This window comes from Gymnogyps californianus, chromosome 7, assembly GCF_018139145.2.
Source record: "Gymnogyps californianus isolate 813 chromosome 7, ASM1813914v2, whole genome shotgun sequence".
In the NCBI taxonomy this organism is placed as follows: domain Eukaryota; kingdom Metazoa; phylum Chordata; class Aves; order Accipitriformes; family Cathartidae; genus Gymnogyps; species Gymnogyps californianus.
Genome location: NC_059477.1, coordinates 30896266 through 30922104, shown reverse-complemented (window position 1 = coordinate 30922104; position 25839 = coordinate 30896266). Strand labels below are relative to the sequence as shown.

Here is a 25839-nt window from a genome sequence, read left to right as displayed (position 1 = left end):
CTCCCCCTTAAGAAGCTCCATACTTGTCTCTAGTGCTTTCCTCAGTTGTCTGTCTGTTTTTTTTTTTTTTTTTTTTTTTTTTTTTTTTTTTTTTTTGTGTGTGTGTGTGATGTGCTGGATCTTGGCCCTCTACAGTGGGCTTTCTGCAAGGATCCGAGTCTGGGCTGGGTCTTGAATATGCACGTTGTGCTCCTTGCTTGCTGCTCCCCTTCGTGTTGCTCCCTGAAGCCTATTTGTTATCATGGGCACTAAAGCAGTCTTCTCCCTGTTTTTGTCCAAACTATTTCTTGTTTATAGCAGTGTGGTATAAACAGCTCTGTGCATTCTGTCTGAGAGTGTAGGAGATGCGGTAGGACACTGGGGCACTGGGGAGTTTTGTGACAGAGGTGGACTGTGCAAGGTACTGTGGAGTAGTTTGAGGTAAAGGTGAAGCCTTTATTTTGTCTAGCTAGCCAGCATTAAAAATAGGATTAAAAACTTTGTATTTTGTTTGAAACTCTTGTGGGGAAAGGTGATTGACAACTGTGGGGAACAATGTCTTTGGTATAAACCAGGCAGGGCTCTCTGTCGGCTGCAGCAGGACGTTCCCTGCTGGGCCTCCAGTGTGTGTGCGAGGAAATGGTTTGGTCCTTTCTACCAGCTTCCTCCTGGGAAGACTGGATCACAGAGCCGTCTAAACCAGCACATTTTACATGCCCTAGAAAATGCTGTATGCTACCAGTTTGAGGTGAGAATATACCTGAGCAATGTTTGATAGTGCTCTGCACCCTTGGCCAGTGATGACCCTACCAGCTGCTTTTGAAAGCAGGTGATATCTGCTCCCTTACGGCATGGAAGTGATTTCTGTAAAGCAACACACAGTACAAACGCCAATAAAAGACTGTGATGAGGAGCTCATCTTTTAATTTTTGGGCTAGAATCTTGACTTTACTGTACCTATAATGCATAGACCACTAATTCCAGAAAACCTCTGAATTGGAAATAAGACCTTTTCCAGCAAGAGATTTTCAGTTGGTTTTATGCAAGTTCCAGTAGTTCATGTACTACAGGGACTGAAGAGATAGCCCTATGCTCATTTTTTCCATGAGCTGATAGTTTTTTCACTTTGAGGATGGTGGGTGAAACACTGGAACAAGTTGCCCAGAGGATCTCCGTCCATGGAGACGTTTAAACCTTGGCTGGATGAGGCCCTGAGCAATACAACTTTGTCAGCTCTGCTTTCGGAAGGACGTTGGATCACTTGATGTCCAGAGATCCCTTCCAACCTAAATTATTCTATGGTTTTATTTTTCCTTCAATAGGAGGCAGTAGTTATCCAAGATCTCCAAATTCATCAAATTTTTTTTTTACTCAGTACTTTTATAGCTGTGCGTGTTAGTAAGCTAAAGCCAAAGATTGCCAGTGTCATTTGAGATGGTGTGTTTGTCTGTTACTGAACACTTCAGTTTATCAAGAGTGGTAACAGGGCTGACGGCAGAAGAAAATGCGACCTCAGCTAACAACAGAACCTGATGTCAGCATGAAATAGCTGCAAGCCATAACAGAGGCACCTCTATAAATGGCAGTGTGTATGATTTTATGTACATCCTCTGCTGATCTGGTGTTATACTAGAATTGATGAGAATACTGTATTCTAGTTTTATTGGTCTGTCATTAGTGTGACTGTCAAGTTGCACATGGGCATATTTAGTGAAGAATTAAGATGCAGATTATTCTTTGATTTTAATATTAAGAACTTAAAGCTTGATATTTAAATATGGATATAGTCTAATTGTTCATCTGAGGAGCAGCTTGCTACAAATTAGTAGATGAGACTATATTTTGTTCCACTTAATCTTCATGCCATTCTTCAAAATACTCTTTTTAGAAGTCTTCTGAACCTTTACTTGTCATGGTAAGCTTTATTTTGCTGGCTGAGCTCTGTGTTCCAGTTCCCCATGTAGAAAAACTAAACGTTTCTTTTAACTCATGATGTTTGAATGCATTTTTTTATCTCTGTGACAAGGTAAAGTTTTTGACCATCTTCCCTCATAACATTTGCAAAAGGAAGCTAAGTAAGCCTGGTTTAAGTGTAATCTAGGTGACTAAGAACCACCCCCCACCCCAACAAACCCACCCATGTTCCAGGCAGTAATTATCAGTGGTTCTTTGTGTCAGTGCGAGGGGGTTTCCAGATGCTAGCAGAAATTAGTAGGATCCCGGTTCTAATATTTAAACTAAACACAAAACTACTATAAAACAAAGAGGAAATTCAAGTTCTCTGGCCCATCTCCTCTGTTCTGCTTTTCAGTGGAGGCTTCATCAATTCAGTCTCCAGGTTGTAAAGTGGAGGGAGTGCAATAGCAGGGACTCATGAAGCTTTGCATGGGAAAGAAGGCAAGGCAAACAGTTCATAATGATGCTAATTGGAGCATTGACTACTTATGAATGCCAGTATGTAAAGGTGGCATTGAAATTCATGTTTCCCAGTTAAAACACCTGATCTTACTTGCTTTCAATCTCTGGAGCAAAGCTGAAAGTGAATCTATAGTTGTCTGTCACGTGCTGTGCTTCACGTGCGCCAATTCCTCTGTTTGCTAATTCTTCTTTAAGTGAAGGCAAGCACAGATGGTTGCTAAAGAGAACCAGATGATTTGCCAGCATGGTGGTGTGTTTGCAGGAGTGAGACTTGGACAGGCTTGAAGCTGCTTTGTTGTCATTACTTTTAGTTCAAAATTTTCATTTAGAATGTTGAAATTCCTCAGTTTTGTCCCCTTTTTTGGTTTGTGGTGGGATTAATTTATGGGTTTTTCCATTCTAGCAAGGTGCTTGTTGACCTTTCAGTCATTTATTAAGGAGCCATTCTCATTAGGTGTGGAGCCTAAACGAGAACAGGACATGTATGGAGAAATTCAAATGTAGGACATGCCTTAATTCCATAAGAGACTTGTGGATTCCTCTCTCCGTAGTGCCAGGAGGCAAAGGTCTCATCCCTTCACAGACCCTTTCCTTCAAACTAAATAATGCCAAGAAGAGACCCTCACCAGAGGGGCAGCATGAGTGTAGTTTCATCTTTTTAGCTGAACTGAGTTAGCTTAGCTGGACTGAAAGCCCCCCAGGTGCTGGTTAATAGGCAAGCTAATGTTTCAAAGCTTGCTTCCCTGGCTGGCTTGTGGCTCCTAAGCATGGATTCAATATTTGGCAGCATCTAGGGAACTGGTGGGCTGTGCACAATATCCAGTGAACTAGGATGCTGCTGGTCACTGATCGCTTCAGGCTGCCACAGCAGTACAAATAGTAAATAGCCATTGTATAACTGAGCCATTCAGTTCCAGTCTGGACAAAATAATTATTGCTACTTGGAAATAAAGTAAATGCTCTGTAACGGAGGTGGGTGATTCAGGTGGCTCAAGTGACCTAAGTGGTTGACTTGTGAGCCTCAGATGAACCAGGCTAATCCTGCTCTTGTGTTCTGGGATGCCTCAAAACTTTTTCTCTCTGAATAGACTGATAGCTGGTAAAGCAGTTGGCCACATATGAAGAATAATTATCCCTAGATAGAAATCTCTTACTTCTGGGGTACCTGCAAGTATACAGGACTTCAGTGCTCATGCTTGCAAAAGGAACAAAGCGGGTCGGGTACCCAGCCGCAGCTAGCACCACGCAGCCGCTTGCTCACTGCCCCCACCCTGGATGGGGAGAGAATCAGGAAAAAATCGTGAGTTGAGATAAAGAAAAAAAAAAAAAAAAAAAAAAAAAAAAAAATGACAAAGCAAAAAAAAAAAAATAAAAAAGTTGCACAATGCAATGCTCACCACTCGTGACCGATGCCAGTAGTTCCCGAGCCCGATCCCCCTCCCAGTTAACTCCCCCAGTTTATATACTGGGCATGATTCATATGGTATGAATAGCTTTGCAATTGGGTCAGCTGTCTGATGTGTCCCTCCCACTTCTTTGCCCTCCAGCTTCTTGCTGCTGGCACAGAAGCGAAAAAAATAAAAAACAAAAAAAAAAAATCGGTGTTATCAACATCTTCCTACTAAAAAAACAACAATAACACAAAAAAAAACTCTAGCGAAACAGACAGCGGTCCAGCAGACCCCTCAAGCTGTAACTGGTGCTTGCCTTCTTCAGAAATCCTGAAGGTTTATCTACACATTGTGCATAGAATTTGGGTTTAGGGATTTGATAAGATGTTATTTTCCACAAATTTTATTCCTATTTCTTCTGAGTTTTGGCTGCTTCTGGCGGCAGGGTGCTGCTAACTGCTAGCTTGCCCCCCGTGTTCGGTTTTCAGTAATAGCTGTTGACAGACGGCAGTGACCTATGAGGGCTCCCTGTTATTTGTGGTTAAACAACAAGGTACCAGCAGCCTGTATTGCATGCTAAAAGTTACTGAATTGGGTGGAGAAAGATTTATGTGGCTTTTTCTTCTGCAACCCAGTCTGCTGACATTTTCTGATATGCTACTACTGATACGCTTTCCTGTTTTCCTTCAGTTCACATCTTTATAGACTATAGTCAATTGTTCATGCTAATTTTTTTAATGTTAGTTCTTCATACTGATTCTGCATATAGTCTAAGCAATGCCTGGAAACAGCTGCTAATAATAAAAACTTGCTAATTTGGTACTCATATCCGCCTCCACTTTCACACCTCCTCTGTGCTATTACCACTTCCATACCTGATAGTGTTTGAGTCATGGAGTTTGTGAGCATTTTTTCATGTGCCAACAGATAGTAATCCTACCTGTCAAAGTGAGTATTAACACTTAGTTACATGTAGCATAACACTGACATGGTCACTCCTTCTGCTTCTGATTTGTGAAAATGTAAAGCAAATGCACAACAGTCCGGAATCTGACTGTTGCTCCTAAGCAGTATTATAATTTAAAAAGAAATTACTTGCTTGTCAAGCTCCTTTTACTCAGTGAATGAGTACATGGAAACAGTGAGTCTCTGGATGATGCAAACCTGAGGAAGCAGCGTACTCCTGCCTTGGATTTCAAAGGTGCTTGAAAGAGCTTTCCTTCCCTCAGCTCTCGCCTGTCCTCTCGGTGGCCTGATGGCTGCAGATACTTACCTTGGGGTGATTATCTTCATAGCGAACTTGGAAACCAAATTTCTTCTTCCCAGTCATCACTTAAGGTAAACTTGGGTTCTGGGAAAGATTTCATCAGTTGGATTTCATCAGCGCTACTGCACTGGAAAAGGCCCAGTAAGTAGTTGAAGACCATGATCTCAACCTGGGAACCTGTTAGGGAGTTTCCAAGATAGAAGCGTCTCAGACTTCAGCCTTATTTATTTGCTGAACAACTTTGAAAGAAACCTGTTTAGGATTAAAGCAATCTATTAGTTTTTATTGTCACTCCTGATTAGGACTTACGCTCAAATGTTGTGCTGCTTGGTTTTGCAGTTGGTTGCTCATGTGCTCTCTTCTATTCGTAACTGGTAGGATATTACAATATTATGAATCCACTTTATCTTGATTTCTCTGCCTGTTCTCTCATGCCCCCCCAAAAACAAAGGTGTTTCTGGCTTGTAAGTCCCAGAGAGCAGATGGGCCTAAAGTTTTGGAGGCCTGTCCAGAAGGTCTTTGTGTTAAAGTACATGCCATAACATGTCTGAACAGGAGGAAGGTTTAAATTGGTCATCCTTGATTCATCCTAGATCGTTATCCTAGGATTTGAACTTGTGTCTAGCAACTTACAAAATATCAGTGAAGAAGGCATTCTTAGTGGGATTATTAGACATTTGAATTCTCTTGGATATGATATTGTTTTAGTCATTTTTTACTTTTAACATCAAATTGTATGAAGTGACTTTACAATAATGGAGGATAAGGAATCATGACATCAGTCACTAGGAAGTATTTAATTGAATTGCTGGACTGAAAGGGATGCCTGTCTCTTCCTTTTTGAGCATGATATGAGTTGATCTGACAAATAAGGACACACACATATGTGCCAGTTCCCAGGGTGGCTCACAAAGCACACAGCTCATGAGGTCCCGTTACATGTTTTGCAATGATTTCTGTCTTCCCTTCTCTGCTCCCTATCCCGGCTTCCCTGTGTTGTAGAAACTTAATCTCTTTGCCTCTCCTTGGTACTTTCCAGAGCCTGTTTCCATCTCCCAAAACTTAAACTCGGGCAATGTACATCAAGTATCATATTAAGCTCTGTGCTGGTTACCTAGTTATGTGCATTGCTTGACCGCAGCGAGACCAAAAATAACTGCTGTGCTGGCAGTAAAAGTCACTTAGTTGAGTGTCCTGCCTTTCTCTGATCGCTGTTTTCCCCCCTTCTCAAAAAAATATCCTACCCCACTCCAAATTAGCCAGCAAATTTAGAATATGGATCAATGGTGCCTGGTGGCAGCCAAATGGAGAGAATAACCTTCTAAGCTTAATTTCCTGGTAGACTCCTCACAGCTGGCAGGTAAAGTTGGCAGGGTGTGGGGTCTGCGTAGGTGATGCTGGAACAAGTTGGCACGTGAAAAGAAAGATTTCACTGTGTTGGATAATCTATGTGTTTCACGCAAGTAGTAAAAATCCATGTAAGTTAAGGTTTATGAGTTTAAGCTTTAGGGTGAATTGTACATCCTAGAACTGAAATGAAGGTAGGAACTGTTCATCTTAACACGTATATTTATGATTTTCTTTACTATTTGACAGTATTTAACAAAGCAGAAACACAGTAATGTAATGGAGTCTGTGGTTCTCCTGCTGACTTCTGCTTACAGCATGAGCAGCCTGCTGAAAAGGGGACAGCTTGTTTCTAGGAACTGAGTCTTTATATGGATTACACTTTACAGCTTGCAATTTAGGAATAAAGTGTAAATGTCATGTGTGAAGGGAAGTAGCTCTCTACAGAGCAGACAAATCAGTGCAAGGGGGAAGAAGCTGCTAATTTGTCCGTTTGAATTATCAATGCAGTTATCTTTCAGGGTCACAGATGTACAAAATGGCTGTGCCAGCCAGACTTGCCTTACGGAGAGGAGAGATCTCAAGCTGTTTAGAAAATGATTCCTTATATTAATGAAGTGTTGTTTTCTTTTTGGTTTTGACTTGTTGACTCCTTTCAAGCCTCGCATGGAGGCAAAGCGTGCCTGTGGGAAACCAGAAGTCTATGTAGATGGAAATCAGTTGTGTTTAGTTAACCTGTGAGACTGGGATGGAGGTTTTCTTTGCATCTGCATAGATTTGAGATTCGTTACGGCTGTTCAGATCTGGGGTGTTTAGTTTCGTAAATGCCAACATTTGCTGTTGATGTTGTCTCACTTAATGATTTCAGTGTCTTTTCTGAATGAGGAAGGATGGTAGGACTTAAACCAGCAGTGCTCATTGCCTTGTCTGAATCTTGTTCTACATCAGCTACTCTAAGCTGGCAGAATCACCTGTGAGAAGGTGTCACTGCTAAGGAAAGATGAGTGATTTTGATTTCCCCCCCCAGCAGTGGTGAAAATGGCTAAGGCAGGCTTTCTCTGCAATCAGTGTTCCCAGCTTTTGCATTGGAACCTCTTTGTGTTTTAGCGTCTCCAATTCCATTTAGGTCAGTATTTGTTTTGTGAAGTCTGTAATGGCTATATCCAGAGTAAGACGTTTAACTGGGTTGTGATTCATGTTTGTATTATTTGTGGTAAATGTGAATGATTCTGCTTGGCTTAACTTTCTTTAGGGCTCAGTTAAATTATATTACCTTGCATTTGCTGTAGCTTAAGAGCAGCACAAGGGCTGTTACTGTGGCTCAGCTGGTGTCTTATAACTTGTTAAGCAGCAATAATTTGATCGTGAGTCTGAGTCCTGAGGCAAATTCATCCTTCGTTTTTACTTGACAGACTTTACCCTTGAACCAGAGGAGATCTTCTGCCTGCTTGTAAATATGTATATTCATAGCTTCCACCACCTCTTACCAAGTTCCAAACTTTGATTTAAACCAAGCGACTTAAGGTCAAAATTAGCCTGCCCTTAGTCCCTTTGTTTAGCTGCTCTTGTGGGTAAGGTGGTCTCGGGGTTAGAGTCAAGTGGTATAGGAGATAGAGTAGAGGAACTGGTAGAATTCAGGTCAGATGAATTGAGATTTTACTGGTCTGTCACACCACATTTTTCCAATTCTGATTTCCTAATTGATCCTGACGGATCTTTTTGTTTGATGCAGTAAGTAGCTTTACGTGGGGAAACTGATTTCTTTCATCATTCTTTCATGGATATAACAGCTGTGGAAGTCTTCTACTGTGCAGACAATATATGGGAGGAAAACAGGATGGTTAATAAAACTGAAATGACAAGCTGTGGCATCGAAGTCAATTGAGTCCCATTTGGGACCAGCTTTCAGTCATGGCAGAAAACTTCGGATGGCTGGTCGACAGGCTTAAGTTTTACCTAGGTGCAGAGACTTGAGGATGGTTGAAAGAGGATGCTGAAGCATGGGGAGAAAGTGAATAGCACCATTGATGGAGGCCAAGTAAGAATGGGTTAGGCAGGATTATGTTAAATGGACTGATTAGGACACATTTTACACACACATAGGACACAAGTACTTGCATTTCTTTAACTGCCCCTTTTCTTTTAAAAGAAAGGGAGGAGGATCTTTGTGCTTATTTTTCCTATATATAAAGTCTGAATAACAGTAATTATTTTTAGCTATGCTCTGACTGCATTATTTATATTGTAAGCTCTTTGGGAAAGATGCTTTTTTCTTTGTAGCACATCAGAGTCCCCCTGCTTGCTCAGGGTTTCACATTGCCTTTGAAATAAGAATATCATCTTTAGTAGTCTAAAGTCATTAATGACAAAAGGAATAAAAGTTTCAGCAATGTCTTGACTCCACCTTTGTATTTCCTTTTTTCCCCCCGAATATGACTGCTTTATTTGCTGTACCTAATTATGATGTTCGTTTGTGGGGGAGGAATGCAGATGAAGGAGCTTAGATCTATCTTTTGTTTTGAAGGAGTGGGGGGGGGGGGGGTGGGGGAAACAAGCTTTGGGAAAACAGAAGCCATGCTGACTTAATATTTTATAAACTGTGACACATTTTTGGCTTTGGAGCCTTTTTCCCATGACTTTTTTCCTTGAGGCAATGGTTTGCTTAAAATGCAGCTTTGAAGGGCGGGTGAAGAAGGCCCGAGAAACTGATGTGTCTCAGGAATTGGAGCTTTCCACTTGTAGATCAGGAATTCAGACTGTGCTTACATTTGAAGCCATATTAAATATGAATTTGATTCCTTTAGATTATGTTATCCAGCCACATGGAAACCATATACTATACTGAAGTGTCTGTTGAATAGGCCACTACTTAGTGTACTAAAACCTCTCCATGCTTATCTGAAATCGCATCGAAGGAAATCTGAGATATTAGCATCTAAAAAAATAATCGGGTCAAGTTCTGCACTCTCTTGCATTCACCTCCATCCCCAATGTATAGAGCTGGAAGCATAATTTAGCCTAGTGTGATGGTGATTAAATAAAGGAAATCCTATACTCGGATACATCTTCTGGCATTTGCTCTGATTCTGACTTTTCTGCATGACCTGGAGTCAGCTTCCTCATGTGTATTTTGCCTCTGTTTCCACTGTGTCAAAAAAATGAAACTAATCCTATCTAGATCATACACAAAGAAGTCTGTGCAAAGTATTATTAGAAGTAATCATTATTGAAAATCCATTCTAAAAGTTACTGAACAGGCATTTTTTCACTAAAAGTAAAACATGTCTTACTGCTCTGAGGTTGGGTGCTTTTTTCAAACCAGTCATTAGAGTCCAAAATGTTTTCATAATCTGTTATCTACTGGTTTCTGCTTTTCTTTCTAAAAGAATGTTTTCAAAGTTACAATTGAAGTCACTGATCTTGAGTGTGGTTTCGCTGCTTTTTCTACAATGATCCTGGGAAATGTAAAATGCTAGTTATTCAGTTATTGGGGTTTTATCCCCAGTGTCTCAAAAGAGAATAAACAAAGTGGGCTTGATTGTTGGCAAAGCATTGCTTCTCTCTGCCAATATCTACCAAAATGAGTGTGATTTGGGTAGGGAATAGGTATTTCTCACCAGCTTTAATGGGATGCTGATCTAAGCTCTGTTTGTAGTTGAATATATTTGCGTAGACATTATGAAAGCTGCCGCAGGCTGCAAACTTTGGCACTGGCATAATGGTGCTGAAGTATGGTTTGTAAGATCCTCTGTGCACACAGCTTGTCAAAACCAGGCTCTGCTTGTGCACATAGAGTTGAATTGAGGTGGTGGTGGGGCAAGAATCCTCCTCCTCCTCTGAGTGCTAGTTTTATTAGTTAGTAGGAGGCAGAAACTTTTGCTTTTTAGTGCATGAGGAGAGTGCTGATGCAGCCGGTCAGTACTACTAAATACTCCAGAGCAAGAGTCAGCATCAAGTCAGGTTCCCCATCCCTTTTCCTTGCTAACAGCTGCAGTGGATGCTCTGGAGAACTGTCGTGGTTTAACCCCAGCCAGGAACTAAACACCACGCAGCCACTTCCCCTTCCCAGTGGGGTGGGGAGGAGGAAGAAAAAAGTAAAACTCGTGGGTTGAGATAAGAACAGTTTAATAACTAAAGTAAAATAAAATATAATACTAACTAATAATAATAATAATATAATGATAATTGTAATGAAAAGGAATATAACAAAAAAAAAGAAGAAATAACAGCTGAGAAAAGACAAGTGATGCACAATGCAATTGCTCACCACCTGCTGACTGATGCCCAAGCAGCGATCCACCCCTCCTGGCCAACTCCACCCTGTTTATATACTGGGCATGACGTTCCATGGTATGGAATATCCCCTTGGCTAGTTCAGGTCAGCTGTCCTGGCCCTGCTCCCTCCCAGCTTCTTGCACACCTGCTTGCTGGCAGAGCATGGGAAACTGAAAAGTCCTTGGCTTAAGATAAGTGCTACTTAGCAACAACTAAAACATCAGCATGTTATCAACAGTATTCTCACACTAAATCCAACACCCAGCACTGTACCAGCTACTAAGAAGAAAATTAACTGTATTGCAGCCGAAACCAGGACAAGAACATAAGCCAACTCGTTAACCTAGTAGCAATTGTCCCAGGAGCTCCTGAAGCCATTGCCAGACATGTTTTCTGTTAGAAGTGTCTCAAACCACTGTTTGGGTAACCATTTGTAGATATAGAGCATAGCCTTGGTCATAAAATCCAACTTTGAATTATTTTTAAATAAACAAAACTTGTCTGTACACTTTGCTTGTGTATGTGCCTTCACAGTCTGTAGTAATATACATCTTTATATAAAGATGAAGCATTTATTTATGGTAGAAATTCCTGGTCATCATGCTGGTCATACCTGTTGTATTAGTTGATAATCTTTCTCAAGATGCACGTAGGCTATGGAGTCACTGCCCGTTGCTCCCTAGTTTTCCTTTCATGATTGTTCTTTTGTCTCAACCACCTGCAGTTTTAGACATTCTTATCTCATGGTTATTGCCCCACTGAGCATTTTACAGTATTTTAAATGGTTATCTAATTAAAGTATATTAATTATGCATCAGGCCAGGCATTCTAGGTGGAAGTCATTGATGTGTAATGTGCATAACACCATACAGTTTCTGCAGATGTAGTACCTATGTTCTTGCATTAGCCTTTAACCAGCTAGATGAATGCCTCAGGACAGAAGCCCTGGCTCCTGTTTTCTGTGGCTGTATAGGAGACGTAGGCTGACAGCCTTCTTTTTTCCTTCATTGTTCAGGAATAACTGCATACGTTGTGTTTCTTGGCTCGGAGGGGGCTGCTTGGAAAGTTTAGGATGCCCCACCATCTCATAGGAGGGTCATCCCCTGGCAAATGCGAAGTGCTGGGAAACATGTTGCCCCTGTTACTGATTGTAAATACACCTAAACAAAGGTCTCGGGCAGGGCTGGTGCTACAGCTTCCCCAGGTCCCTCCAACACATCTTACTGGCTTAACTTCACTGACCCAGCTATCCTCTGAGAACTGTCTTGAAAGGAAACAAGGCTGCAGTTTGGCATTTTTATCTCCTTGTAGGTATTTCTAGAAAGCTTTCTGCTGCAGAACTTGTGTGCAGTAGCAGGCTTTGCACCAGGGAGGCTGTTCTGTGGTGGCTGGAAGTGGGATCTCCTGCAGCATTTCTTCCCCCGCTAAATGTGCTCTGGGTAACTTGAGGCAGTAAGATACTTTTGGCCTTTTTGTAAGAGTGCTTTGTCCTAAAAATGTCAGGATGCTCTTTCCTAGTACAGCTCTGCGTGCCAGTTGTCAATGCTTTACACCTCGGTGTGCTGCATGTACAGAAAATGAGCAGCCCTTCAGGAAGCAATAAGTGATAGCAATATAAAATGCAATTTCCTTTTGTTGACAATGATGCGTGTTAGGGCAGTCAGCATCTAGGTGAGCTACACTTGTGATAATTACCCGAGCAGGCAGAGGGATTTGGGCAGGGAATGCCAGTTGGGGAGTGCAGGCTGGAGAAGATGCCTCTTCCTATGATGTCATGGCAACAGATGGTGCTGATAGCTGGAAACCCAGACCTGGTCTGGGGGGCTGGAGGCACCTGATCGGTCTCCACACAGTGCTCCTGTCCTTTGCGGGTGAAAAGCATCTGTCCATTTAAAGGCTTCAGATTCCTGGTGTGCCTCTTAATTCGCTTTATTTATATAGGGTATAGGCAGTCCAGGTAAGACAAAACTTCACCTATCAATTCCCCAGGTATCTGCTTTTTCGTACGGGTTTTGGCAAATAAAACCCAGGCTGTCGCCAGCAGATGTCCCCCTGGGAGCTCGGTTTAGCACTGTCTTTGGTAGCTGTTTTCCTGTAGCATTACCGGGTACCAACCCTGTGAAATACAGAGAACTCAATTTCAAGTGTGGCTAAGCGTCAAGCCAACCTGTCAAGAACAACTAAATTAAAACATTTTTTTCTAATACCTTGTGATGTGATTTCTAGTTTTTCCGAGCCATTTGCAAATGTCCTTTTTTGAATATGCATAAACCAGTTTTGAAGATAATATTGGGAAAATAAAATATTTGGGAAACTACTCACACCTTTAGTAGGAGGGAGAAAAAATGATTTAGAAAAAAAACATACGTTTAGGAATGGAGCTTAATCCAGATTCTGGCAATGCCCTGAAGTCTTCATGCGCTTGAGAATGTCCCTCAGCAACTCTGTCTCAGTTTACTCACATGTTAAAATAATAACAAATATTTCTTGCTGATGTTGAATGGCTGTGTCTTTTAATCACATTTATATCATTTTTAGAACAAACACTGTGCATGCTTGACCACAGACCCAGGCAAAGGAAGCTGTTGCATGGGGTAGTGGGTGTAGTGTGGATGACCAGTAGCTGGATGATGCCGCTGCCTGTATTTCTGACAGAGCAGAGGCTCGCTGCAAGCACAGGCAGTCCAGGCTGTTGCTGTAAGTTTTCTGGCAAGTGCAGAGAGCTGGCTAAAACCTGGAGGTGAGGGCGAGGAGGGGAAAGGTTCATTGCTTGTTCTGCAACCTAACGCATCCCTGCCACATGTGCGTATGGAGATGGTGCCTGAGGGAGCTCCTGTGCTTCTGCAGAATTGAATTTTGCTGTCTTGTGAACAAAGGCAGAAGAATTCACTTTCTTTTTACAGAATTATTTGCCTAAATAATTAAACTTTAGGAAGGGTGACGAGAAACCTTAACATTGGCACTGTGCAGCACACAGGATTAATATTAAAAGGGAAAACAGTGTGCTTTATTTGCTGTTCAGGAATGAAGGAATACTTTCCTGCAGCTATACCAGTCCTGCAATAAGGCCACAAATTCCTGTAGTTCTGGAAAAAGGTATTTTCGGACTCTAAAAGATCCCCATAGTCCATCCTGTATAAATAGCCTTTCTCATTGATTGGTATCTCTAGGGCTCAGGGTATACGACCCACTTTGTGTTTTTATCTGTGAAGATTATGCTAATGAGAGCACTGTGAGGAGAGAGTAATGTCTGTGCTCGGGGCTGCTGCCAGCATCTTTCTACCCGGTGCAATGTAAAGGGTATTTTCAAGGGTCCAGAACAAAAAAGGGACAGCACCCCCAAGTGCAGTCAGCAGGGAAAGCTGCGGCAGTGAAACACAGAAATTACACCCTGTTGTGGAGTGTTTAATAGACTCTGAAATGGTGTGTTTGTGGAAGGCTGCGGTCAGAGATAATCGTATCTCTGTAGGGACAGCCTGGCTATGAACGGCAGGCGGGCGCCCTGTAAGGCCTAATAACGAACCTCTGGGTGACAGGAGGGGTAAGTGCAGGGTAGGGAAAAGCTGGTTTTGCTCTTAAAATGAAACTTGATGTAAACATGTGGGCTTTTGGGGTGGGTGTGTTTTTCCAAGGTATGCATTGTGGATTTCCTGATGCTCTTGAGGTCTGGAGAAAAGCTGTGTGGCTGGCTGGAAAGGGCACTGTGGGAATATTGTATTTCCAAGGATGACTTTGAGGAAAACAGATCCTTATCTTTTTCTCTTCTCACTTTTTTTGCCTTGTGTGCATGTCTGTGTCTGTCTTTTTTTTTTTTTTTTTTATCATCAGTATGGGGCGAAGGCTGTGTCTGTGCAGCTCCTAGCACATGAGTTTGTGATTCGTATTTAGGTGTCTGTATGAACTGTACTAAAGTAATTAGTGAAACTAATAAATCCTGGCTATTTTTATGGATTTATCTCACCTTTCGGTGCTGTCGTGATTTGACCCCAGCCAGCAGCTAAGCATCACGCAGCCGCTCCCCCCTCCCAGTGGGATGGGGAGGAAGATCGGGGCGGGGGGGGGGGGGGGGGGGAAGTAAAACTCGTGGGTTGAGATAAGAACAGTTTAATAACTAAAGTAAAATAAAATATAATACTAATAAAGATATAGTAATAGTAAAGACAAGGAATATAACAAAAAAAGAGAGAAATAAACCCCCCAAAAGACAAGTGATGCACAATGCAATTGCTCACCACCCGCTGACCGATGCCCAAGCAGCGATCCGTGCCTCCCGGCCAACTCCCCCCTGTTTATACACTGAGCATGATGTTCTATGGTATGGAATATCCCCTTGGCTAGTTCAGGTCAGCTGCCCTGGCCATGCTCCCTCCCAGCTTCTTGCACACCTGCTTGCTGGCAGAGCATGGGAAACTGAAAAGTCCTTGGCTGAAGATAAGCGCTACTTAGCAACAACTAAAACATCAGTGTGTTATCAACATTATTCTCACACTAAATCCAACACCCAGCACTGTACCAGCTACTAAGAAGAAAAGTAACTCTGTCGCAGCCGAAACCAGGACAGGTGCTTTTGTGAATTCTTTTGGCTGTTTGAGCTGTTGCTCCTTCACTCAGTATCATAGCTATTTTGTTGTCTCCTATTGCTACTTAATTTTACAAAGCTTGTAGGAATGTGAAACCTTTGTACCACCTCTCTTCTAAATCTACTTAAAGCTAATGGAAACTTTCATATTGCTGAAAACTGTCTGAATGACAGTTTCACTAACTCTTAAAAATTCCCATTTCCAGGTGTGTTAGTTTCATAAACAGAAGTTTCTGAAAAGCACTTTGTCTACTGTGTTCTTGGTTGCGTTAATGCTCATACGCTATTAGAGAGTTCATGCTGTGGCTTGTTAACATGATGACATTAATATTGTCAACCTTATGGTTTTAAAAATTGTGTTTTGAAGCAAACACGCTCATAAATATTGAATCCTTTTTATTTGTCTCTTGTTTTCAAGTCTTTAAGGCTCTTTTTCTCAAGCTTCTCTGCAGCCATCATGGATACAATTTAAATTGGAGCTATCTGATTCCAGGATTGAAAATTATACTGTCCCTCAGAAACGTAACTTGAATCAGTCATGAGTTGCGTGATTTCAGATTAGTCTTCTGCCGGAAGATTTTTGTCTGACTTACCAGGCCGGTCCTTGAGAGCAGATTTTGAATGTTGCCAGGGCTATTGCTTATTCTTTCAGGTAGAAGTTGGAATTTACTTTCCACATGCAGATTGTGTCTGCCTAGTGTGGTGTTGGATGTGGTCAGGTCAGGGTGTACATCAATTTCCTCAGTTAACTTTATCATCCTGGAATTGGTTTAATAAACGTAGGATTCCTCACTAACAGAATTGTGCTTTGTTTATTATTGCTACTACTGCCCAATTATTTTTCCTGCTTACAGAGGGATGGCAGACATCAATACTCTGAAATTGCCATAGCCATGTGCTTGGGACTGATCAGGATGTGTTTCAGAACAACTGCCTGTGTAAATATGATGTATTTGGAGCAGAAACCTATTCCAAGTGCTGCTACTTTCAGGAATCTTCTTTCCCTTTGTGATAGCAGTTGAAGACTTGTTAGGTTATGAGCACCTTCATTAGCTTGTAATTAGACAGAATGAGGTAGCAGCCAAGATGATGAGTGTCACCTTTCCTAGCTAAGGAAGGAAAATTGAAACAGTGTGGATTAAAGAAAAGCATGTTGGTGTTGAAAGGATTATTAAAATACAAAGCATTTGTCCACTTACCTGGCATGACATTCCTGTCTTGGGTCTCTAAGTACCACCTTACCTGTGGCTGATGGCAGCCGTATTGGTTATTGTATTTATTATGGTCATAAATATATTGTCTAGATTTACACTGTAGAAACCTTATTCAGAAGGCAAACTCCCACCCATAATTAGGCATATTCTAGTTTAAATAGGGCAATGTATGTGAGATAAGAGAAAGAAGCCAAGGTAATGGTGATATGCATATCCTTGCAGACACGATCATTGCTGTGGCTGGCTCAGTCCTGGTGAGCCCTTGGAAGGATCCCCGCTGAGGTCGGGTTTTTGGGAATCCACTTCAAAGCCAGTTGTGAAGGACGATTAGGAGGTGGTTCATTGAATAGTGCCAGAAGGCGGCAGCAGGGGTGGGCTGGGACTGGAGCTGGTGGCTGGGTTAACCTGAGAGGACTGGACCTGAGGGGAGAGGGGTAGCGGGTGGCACTGGGGGGCTGAGTAGGGTCACTGAGCCCAAGTGGGCAGTGTTTTAAAGGCTCAAAACACTGTGCCTGGTGTGGAGGGTTGGGAAGGAGGGGCTGGGGCTGGGAGAGAGCAGCTGGGAAATTGTGGGAAATCACTGAGTGAGAAACACTAATGACGTGCTATGCCTGTGTACTTCTGCTTGTGACTGTGACTCCTTTGTTTTTAAGCATTTAATCCTGCTGAGGAGCATATACGTGTCCCTTTATCTTTAGTGGGTTCATAAACTAATTTTCCTGGAGAAACCTATACAGTACCTATGTTGGAGTTGGGCAGGCTTGCAGCTAAGCTGTGCATGGGTTTGGTGTGTGCTAATGGAAAGAGGCATTTAACCTTGGCTGAAGCTGTCTCGCTTGGAGGCTGGTGGGACACCTGCAGAGAGGAGTGAACTGTGCCTCATGTCCTATGGGAGTCACGGCTGGAGATGGGGGTGCCAGATGCTGGCCTTGGGGGAGGCCGTGAGCTGAGGTGTCCAGGGGTGTCTGTCTCAAAAACATTGACCAATGCACGTGGGGTCGTGTCTGGCACAAAGGAGTAAGGAGGAACATACCCTGTTTTGTTCGGCATTGGTGGGTTTGCCTGTGCATGTTCTCAGCTTTTACAGGGGGCTCTCAGATCTTCAGGGAGTTGGGCTTTGCCCACCTAGTAGGGGTTGAGCATGGGGTTTTGATGCGCTGAGATGTATGTCAGCTTTAGCAGTTGTGTGTCTGCGCCTGGTGCAGGACACTGTGGTGGGTGGGAAGGCAGGTTTCTCAGTGCCATCCGCCTTCATCTGCACCTGAAAGGGAGATTCTCATGAGAGAGATGCAGGTGATACTTGGAAGTTGTAATCATCTTGCATACTTCAGCTGCACTGACACTTGGAGATCAGACATATGATAAATGGCCACAGCAGGGCCAGAGCAAGTTCAGTACCTTGCAAAGTCAGACCTGAAGACCATAGCAGGGTATCTTTGTTAGGAACAGACATGATTGTAAGCTTTTTTCCCAATCTGTAGCCACTACAGAGCAGCTATCTTCTCTAAAGCTTATAGACAAATAACTAAAAGATTTGAATCTGACATTTTAAAGTTTTTAAAAGCCAGAAAGCGCACGTCCTTTCATTGGAAAGGAAATTTGAGACTCAATTACTTTGCTTTAAAAGGTTCCAGGCTGGTGGTTCAGGCAGGGGAAACACTGGCCCTTGTTTACCATGGTTCCTGAACAACTAGCACGGTCTCCTCTCCCCATTTTACACCTTGCCCAGACCTGAAGGGGTTACGTTTTAAAATGAATAATGACTAAATTTATTCGTCATGGACAAATGATGACAGCTGTTGAGATGCTCCTGTTAGCGCTTCCCAGGGGATAAAGTCAGGCTGGCTCCTAGTGCAAGCCAGCCCAGCCAGGCAGACTCAGCTCGTCTTCATCCTGGATTATTTGTCCCAGGTTCCCCTCGCTAGCGGGGAATTTCCTTCCTAGAAGTGAACTGAAGTTTTCTGGGCTGAAATGGGTGTTGATAAGAATCCCACAGAGCTGCAATTGTAAAGAGAGGACTGAAGCCATAGCTGTTTAAATCCACGTGTGAAGACAGCGCGCTTAATGAATACGAGGGGCAATGATTGATTATGTTCTGGACTGAAAGCTGCGGCGCTCTGTGAAGCACTGTTACATCTGGGCACGCTATGGAAAATATGAAGGAATGTTGAGGAAGCTCATTTGCAGAAGGATATGTACTTGTAAGCAATTTTTTTTCTTCTTAAATAATGTAAAGGAATTGAAAAATGTAAAGCAGATTGTGCTCACTGTTTCTCTGAGACAGCAGAGTGGTGAGCAGACAAAGGCCTCTTTTATAAGGGCATGTCTCTGATGGAGAGTACTATATGGCCATTATAAATGAGCACTGGGAGGGTCTTGGGATGGGAGAACATCAATGGTTATTTAATGTTAGAACGTGGCACCGATTCCGCTTCAGTGCACCTCTGCTGGAGTCATGAGAGTTACACCCATGCTGAATTTACCACCTTGTGATTTGCAGATAGGCTGCAAAAAATATGATCCTAGTTCAAATGATTATTGTGAACAGGAGTCAACAAATGGGGAAAAAAAAAGCTTTTTAATGATAATGGGTAGTAGCTTGTTTTTCTCTTATTTTCTGTACTCCCATGTTCGGGTTTCTTTCTGTTCTTTGTTTCTCTTTCTGTCCTGCACACGTGCTGCTGAAAGACTTGATGTGCAGTTCTGAATGTGGCGCTGTCATTCCGCACTGCTCAGATGGGAAAATGATGTTGGGTTATTGAAGGGATATTCTGATTTGATAAATATGTAATGCTTAGTTTGTAGACTTAATGAACAGGAAGATGTGATTATAATCTGAACATCCCCAAAACTGCGGGCTGCCTGGTTGGTTTTTTGGAGTGTTGTTTCTTCTTTTCCTTTTTTTTTTTTTTTTTGCTAATGCTCAGAAAAGCCTGTTTTAAGTGAAAATGATAGTTTGCTTAATTGCTAAAATGCTACAGGATTGCAATCCTCTTAATATCTGTTTTTCTGAATTTTTATTTATTATATGAAATAGCAAACCACACCCTCTTCTCCTTTCAGAGGGGTGAGGCTTTAAAAATGCAGATACAAGAGGAAGTGAGTTAAGTAAGACTGCATCTAGATAGCCTGAAATGCAGCTGATAGAGAATTTTATTACCAGATGAAAGTGGTTTTGAAGTAGTAAAGTTTCTTTTGTTTTGAATATGACTGACTTTCTCTTGGCTGGTAATATATATATATGACAAATAATCATTTGCTTAATATCTATATAGGAGCTTTTGAAGTAAATGCAATTGGGACAAATTTTGCTCAGACGTTTTTGTATTCAATGTCTGTGCAAGTCTTTCTGCATCACTTAAACCCCTTCCTAGAGCCTTCAGAGATTACACGTTTTAAAGTCTATTTTGATCTGCCATGACCTTCCGTGCAACTCTCACCAAATAATGTTTTTGAAATAATTCCTGTTTGAACTAGACTGTATATTTCAGGAAAAAAAAATTCAATCTTGCTTTTTAAGAACTGCCTGTGGTAGAATTTGCTGAGTGACACACCTCCTAACCTCGCAGAGAGTCAGTCCTGTGATTATTGCAAAAAATGGAGGGGGAAGAAAAAAAGGGAGGGAGAAAAAAGGCAATTCAGAGTTGACTTTGGTTTTTAACCTCTAGCCAGTGGCCTTGTTGTATATTTTTTTTTCTATTAGGTGAGAAACAATATTAATAAATCACACTGGAAAACTACGTTAATAAATCTTGAGTTGCTGTGTAAACACAGAATATAATCAAGCAACTTGTTAAGAATCTGGCCAGGCTAAACAGTGTCCTGCGGTGAATTTTCATTTAATTGAATTAAGAACATATTTTCCAATCCTTTAATCATTCTCATGGTTCTTCCCTGAGCTCTCTTCAAATTATTTTTGAATTATATATGTCAGAACATGACCAGTGTCAGTATGGAGGTAGCACAGTCTCCATGGCTGCCTTAGGGCACTGTGTTAGAGAGAGTTTACATCCTAAATGTGGCTTATGTTCTTCTCCTTAGCTGTGTGACCTTAAATTTCTTGATGTTAAAGTTCATACGTTCACTTCTGTCTTGCTTACTTTTGCCTGAACAACAGTCCAAGTACCTGTTATTATATTAGCCCTTTCCTTTAGATGTTACCTTTTTTTTTCCCTAGCCCTTTTCCTTATTCCAAGACTTCTTGAACATCAGAATTAAGGGGAGAGACGTCCTTGGCCACCTTTCTTAACTTGTTGGATGCTGCTGTCTACCTACCATTTCAGTGTTGTGCTGTAATTGGAGTATGGCATCGTGTGCAAGGGTGCATATAAAAAATGTGGGGTTTAGGTTTTTAGATGATCTGTGATGATTCTCTTGTGTCCAGCTGCTAATAAGCCAATACCACTTTGGGCAGGGAAAACTCCTTAAGGCTGTTGGGCTGAGGACAATACAGGCTTTTCTTTCTGTTCTTTTGCCTCCCCTAGGATATGTCTACACTGTTATCAATTTATTTTCTTACTTTCAGAAAGCTCAACCTGTATTGAATTTCACTCATTAGTGTCTAACTAGGAGCCTGTATTTGTTAGTAGATGTTCCCAGGTGCTTTCCTGAATAGGGATGGATTAAAGCACCTGCTTGAGTTTTTGCCAGGTGAAATTTTGCAAAGGAAATGTTCCTGAACCGGTGAAGAGCGGGTGCGTACCTTGGACTGTTGGAGAGGGATGGACATGAAGCAGGTCTCAAATCTTGAATGAAGTGTTAGTGTGGAGAAGCTAAGTGATGGGGACTGAGGTGGCTGTCTGGCCTCAATAAATAATGCGCGCTGTCTGTATCAGCTGTCCAAACACTTTGTCACCTTTCAACCTAAGGCCGGTTTTTAAAGTGGATTAACTAATCTGTGTAAAACTGCAATATAAGCACTCCTTTGGAATTGAAGTGACCTTCACTGAGAATCAAAGTGACTGTAATTCATTTTAAGTTAATTTATGTTCATGTTTGGAGGTAGAGGCTGCAGTTCCCTTTGGATGTACGCAGAAGGTTCAGTAAGTTTTAATACACTTTATATTTAAGGTTTTTATGAATTTGAGGTAACTTTTTCTATTTCCTTGTAAAGAATCTCTGGTGATCATTTAAAAAGTTAAAGTGGATTTTTAGCTCTGCATGGGTCTGTGATTAATGGTCTGTGGTTTATCAACAGCATGGGTGTTGCCATGTGAACTTTCTTGGGTTACCCTGTTTATTCTTGGTCTGGTGCAGGCAGTTAGCAGGGTGTGACAGGGCAGGCTGTGCTGCCTGATCCCCTCCACACTTGGATCTTGGATTTGCTCATGGTCTTAGTTTCACTACAGCCCATGGCAAAATAGCTCTTGGAGGCATAAACATCAGAGATACAGACTGTAGACACCCCAAGTATTATCTGTGGCTGCATCTTTCTGCTGTAGATATGAAGTTTATTCTTTTTATCTGAATGCATTCATTGAAAGAGTTTATAACATAGTGGCTGCAATAGCAAAGGAATGGGTTCAGTGGCCTGGTGGTCATTTGTAAATGCATTTCTAGCATGAAGACACTGCTGAGATGAGAGCTGGCAGAGCAGACCTGAACGTGCAGCATGTTTACCATCGCGTGGGCATGTTCCTTGGGACATCCCTTTGCTTCATCGGACTTACAGCTGAGTGTGGTTTTTTTGGCAGATAAAATTTTTGACGATGAAGACTCCGTGGATGGGAACAGACCTTCCTCAGCTAGCTCCTCTACATCTTCAAAGGCCCCTGCAAACTCACGCAGAGTTGGGATGGGGACTACACGCAGACTTGGGTCTGCAGCTCTGGGCTCCAAGTCTTCAAGTAAGACGATGGCATATATGAATTGACCTTTATGTGAAGTATTTATAGTGTTCATGCTTGAGCTTATTGCAAGGACTTCCAGACTGGCCCCCAGGATCCAGTAACAAATTTTTCCCTGTGAAATCATTGCGTGTACATTGTCTGCATGTCACAACCAAACTTTGGTAGGATGAATCTTCAAGCAGTCCCCATATCCCTATAATGTGTTTTGCATTTGTGAAAGGTTGGACCTGTGCAGTTGTGCACTGAGGACTGGGAGTAAATCATGTCAGTGTTGCAGTATGTAGATTTTTGCCTTTATAGCTGCAATGCTTTAGCTGAATTGAGGCAGGCTGCTACAGCTACGTGCTAAACTTCAGCCCATGCAGTCTAAAACTGATGCATTGTCTGTGTTCTAAGACCTTTGGGCATTGCTGGTAGTGAAGGTGCAGAAAGAAAACTGAGCAGTAATTCTGAATGTGAGCAATAATTCTACGTGTGATTATAATTATACATGTGACCTAGAGAAATGGAGAAAGTTCCCTATATCGGACAGTCTCTAATTTGATTAGTATTCCAGAGACTATTTATCTTCCTTATCATTTGTATGTTTGTACACCTGTCAGATCTGCACCTTCATCTATTATAGATAGGATTAAATCCTTTAAAATAAAATCTCCCATGTAATTAAATATTCCCTTTCATCTTTCAGACTGTGTCCCCTAACTGTTGAGTGACTACTTAATGACTTCCCTAATGTGCCCTCTGTGCCTAGGAGTTGAAGGATGCTGTGAATGTCTAGTCTGTGCCTGGCATTGAATTTCCCTGTCTCTGCTTTCATTACATCTGTAGCACTCTGAGGCTGCATGGATAGTGAACTTTCTCCTGATTAGGTGCCTTGATAGCTGGTGGTTTCTTAATTGATTCTCTTGTTGATAAGATTGAAAAGGCTTTTTCATTTGTATGTTAGCAGCCAAAGAGGGAGCAGGTGCTGTGGATGAAGAAGACTTCATTAAGGCATTTGAAGATGTCCCAACGGTTCAGGTAAGTAGAATTACATGTTAAAACACACAGTACTAAAAAGTAGAAGATGGATATAGGATCTAGTCCTAATCACTGGCAAATTGTGCTTCATTGTGATGTTGACAAATCTTCTTTAAGGGGAAGGAAAGTTAAAAGTTGGAGGGAGGCAAGTTTTAAATGGTGGTATCTGCCACCAGGTTTGTGTGAAACCCTTAGAAGTGGAGGGAATGGGGGTGGGAGGGTTGTGATAGAGCTATCACAGGAGTGGACATGGAGCTGGAACTGGACACGCATACTGCACAGTGCAGTGTGGTTGAACAAAAACTTAAGTCAGCAGGAGCCTCTCTACATTTCTTCTGTCCCATCTGGGAACTGAAAGCAATAAAGGTGACTTGTGTCTCCGGGGCTGCTGCTGTTGTGAGTGTGACAGCTGGACAGTGCATGTTTGCTGATAGATTTAGCTGGATAGCTGAGATGTGGCACGTAGCCCTTCTCCTTCACCAGAGCTTTATTTTTGGGCAGCTGAACAGCACATGTATCCACTCATGGTATTCTGTAGGTTTTGACTAATGTAGTTACTAGTAGCTGCAGGAATGCTGCTTAAAATTGTGAAAATATAGTAAAATAACAAAAGATGACCCTTTAATCATCTTGTGGTCATTTAGTAATTTTTGATTGCAGGAAAAGGGGATGAATTCTTTGCATTATGCAAAGCCAGCTGTGTCCAATGCTAGCACATGACATTTAAGCATTGAGGAGCAAAGGACATAAGAATGTAGTTGGGAAGTGATCTGATTTTCTGGAGTAAATCTTGCATTATGGTGCTGCTCTGTATTTAAATTTGCAGATTTATTCCAGCCGGGATCTTGAGGAATCCATAAACAAAATAAGAGAGATACTATCAGATGATAAGCACGACTGGGAGCAGAGAGTTTCTGCGGTAAGTAGTGAACTTAGATATGAACTCTATTAATATAAGGGTTTTGTGCACTGAGCTTAATCCCATGACGAGGGTACTGGGAGAACCTCAGAGTAAGGCTAGAATGTAGTTTAAGTGGTGAGCACCTGTTATGTTCCCCCAAGCTTGGGGGAAAAGTTTCCTTATGAGATTGAGTTTAAACCACATCTGTGAAGGAAAATGCTATGTGATATACAGGAATCTGTTGAGACAGCATCAGGTTGAACTGGAAGTTATGCAGCAAATCCAGATGTAAAGCTAGAAATTTGCTAGGAGATGCTGAAATCAAAATGTCAAAAGTGGTATTCAGAATATCTTAAAACTTCCTGATGAGACAGAAAGTCACTTTGGTTATAGAGAACTTATACTTTTGCAAAAGGAGGTGTAAAATAATTCAGAAAGAATTTACCCACTTAGGTTTTGAATAAATAAATAAATATGACTATGGGAGATGTGAAAGTGGAAAATCAGATGTATTGTATGCATGCCCAGATTGAGTTTTATTTACTGATTTGAGCTGTGTTTTCATGATATAAATAGATATGTGATCTTGTCTACACTGTAGACTTTCATCGCTGGCGTAGCAACTTTGACATGTCTGTCAAATCCTGTATTACAGATCTGAGTGGCAAACTGCTGATTCGGCTTACTTCAGGCTTTTTTTGTTTGCGGTACTGAATAAGTGAGCTTACATCAAGGCACTGTACAGATGCATCAGTATACATGAGGGCCTGTGAAGGTGTCCAAAAGAATATCTATAGGATGAAATGGTGGTTCCCTGTAATATTAAAAGAAAATTTCCCATTTTGATGGGGTCAGGGTTCCACTTCTAGTAAAGCCAGGTAATTATTTTAATGAAGTCAATGGACATATTGTAAATATAAGTCAGTATTACTCAGATCTGAGTATGAGCCATGCCCTTTAAGTCTAGTCATCTTTTTAATACAATATAGTCAGCTGTGAGAGGATCTAAGCTTTAGAAGCTGTTGTAAATAGGGGGTTTCTAAAGGGAACAGAGGAGAACTGTTAAGATACCTTTTGGCTTAAAAAGTAACGTTTGGGTTATTAACAATACAGTTTGAGTAGCTGTATGCCACACTTCTGGATTTCTATAACGGTTAGCTAGCGTGTTTATATTATTGTACTTAGTATATTAACCTATGAGTTGAATATAAGATCTGAAATAATAAAATTGCTTGGACTTTAAGAACAGAGTTCCTCAACGCATGTTGAGGAACAGTTGTACAAGGACCCTGGAAACCAAGTATCAGCCCTGAACATAACTGTCCTTGTATTTATTGCTCATTAACAGTCATTGCTTTCTTTTACGGTGCTAACAGTTGAAAAAGATCCGCTCCTTACTTTTGGCTGGAGCTGCAGAATATGATAACTTCTTCCAACACTTAAGACTTTTGGATGGAGCGTTTAAATTATCCGCTAAAGACCTGCGGTCTCAAGTAGTACGAGAGGCTTGTATCACATTGGGGTAAGTTTACTTTCTAAATATGCTTGAAATGTGATGTAGAAAAAAGGAACAGACACTGGTTAAAACATATTTAGGAT

General features: G+C 41.6%; 1 protein-coding gene across 9 annotated transcripts in view; it reads left to right on the top strand.

Moving 5' to 3' along the window:
- Positions 1–25839, top strand: part of CLASP1 (cytoplasmic linker associated protein 1) — a 173025-nt gene that overhangs the window by 55037 nt on the left and 92149 nt on the right. For all 9 annotated transcript variants that reach the window (XM_050899691.1, XM_050899689.1, XM_050899685.1 and 6 more), the window contains exons 8-11: positions 22164–22316; positions 23266–23339; positions 24166–24258; positions 25617–25762. In XM_050899691.1, the coding sequence (XP_050755648.1) occupies positions 22164–22316; positions 23266–23339; positions 24166–24258; positions 25617–25762 (466 nt within the window). The remainder of the gene's footprint in view (positions 1–22163; positions 22317–23265; positions 23340–24165; positions 24259–25616; positions 25763–25839) is intronic.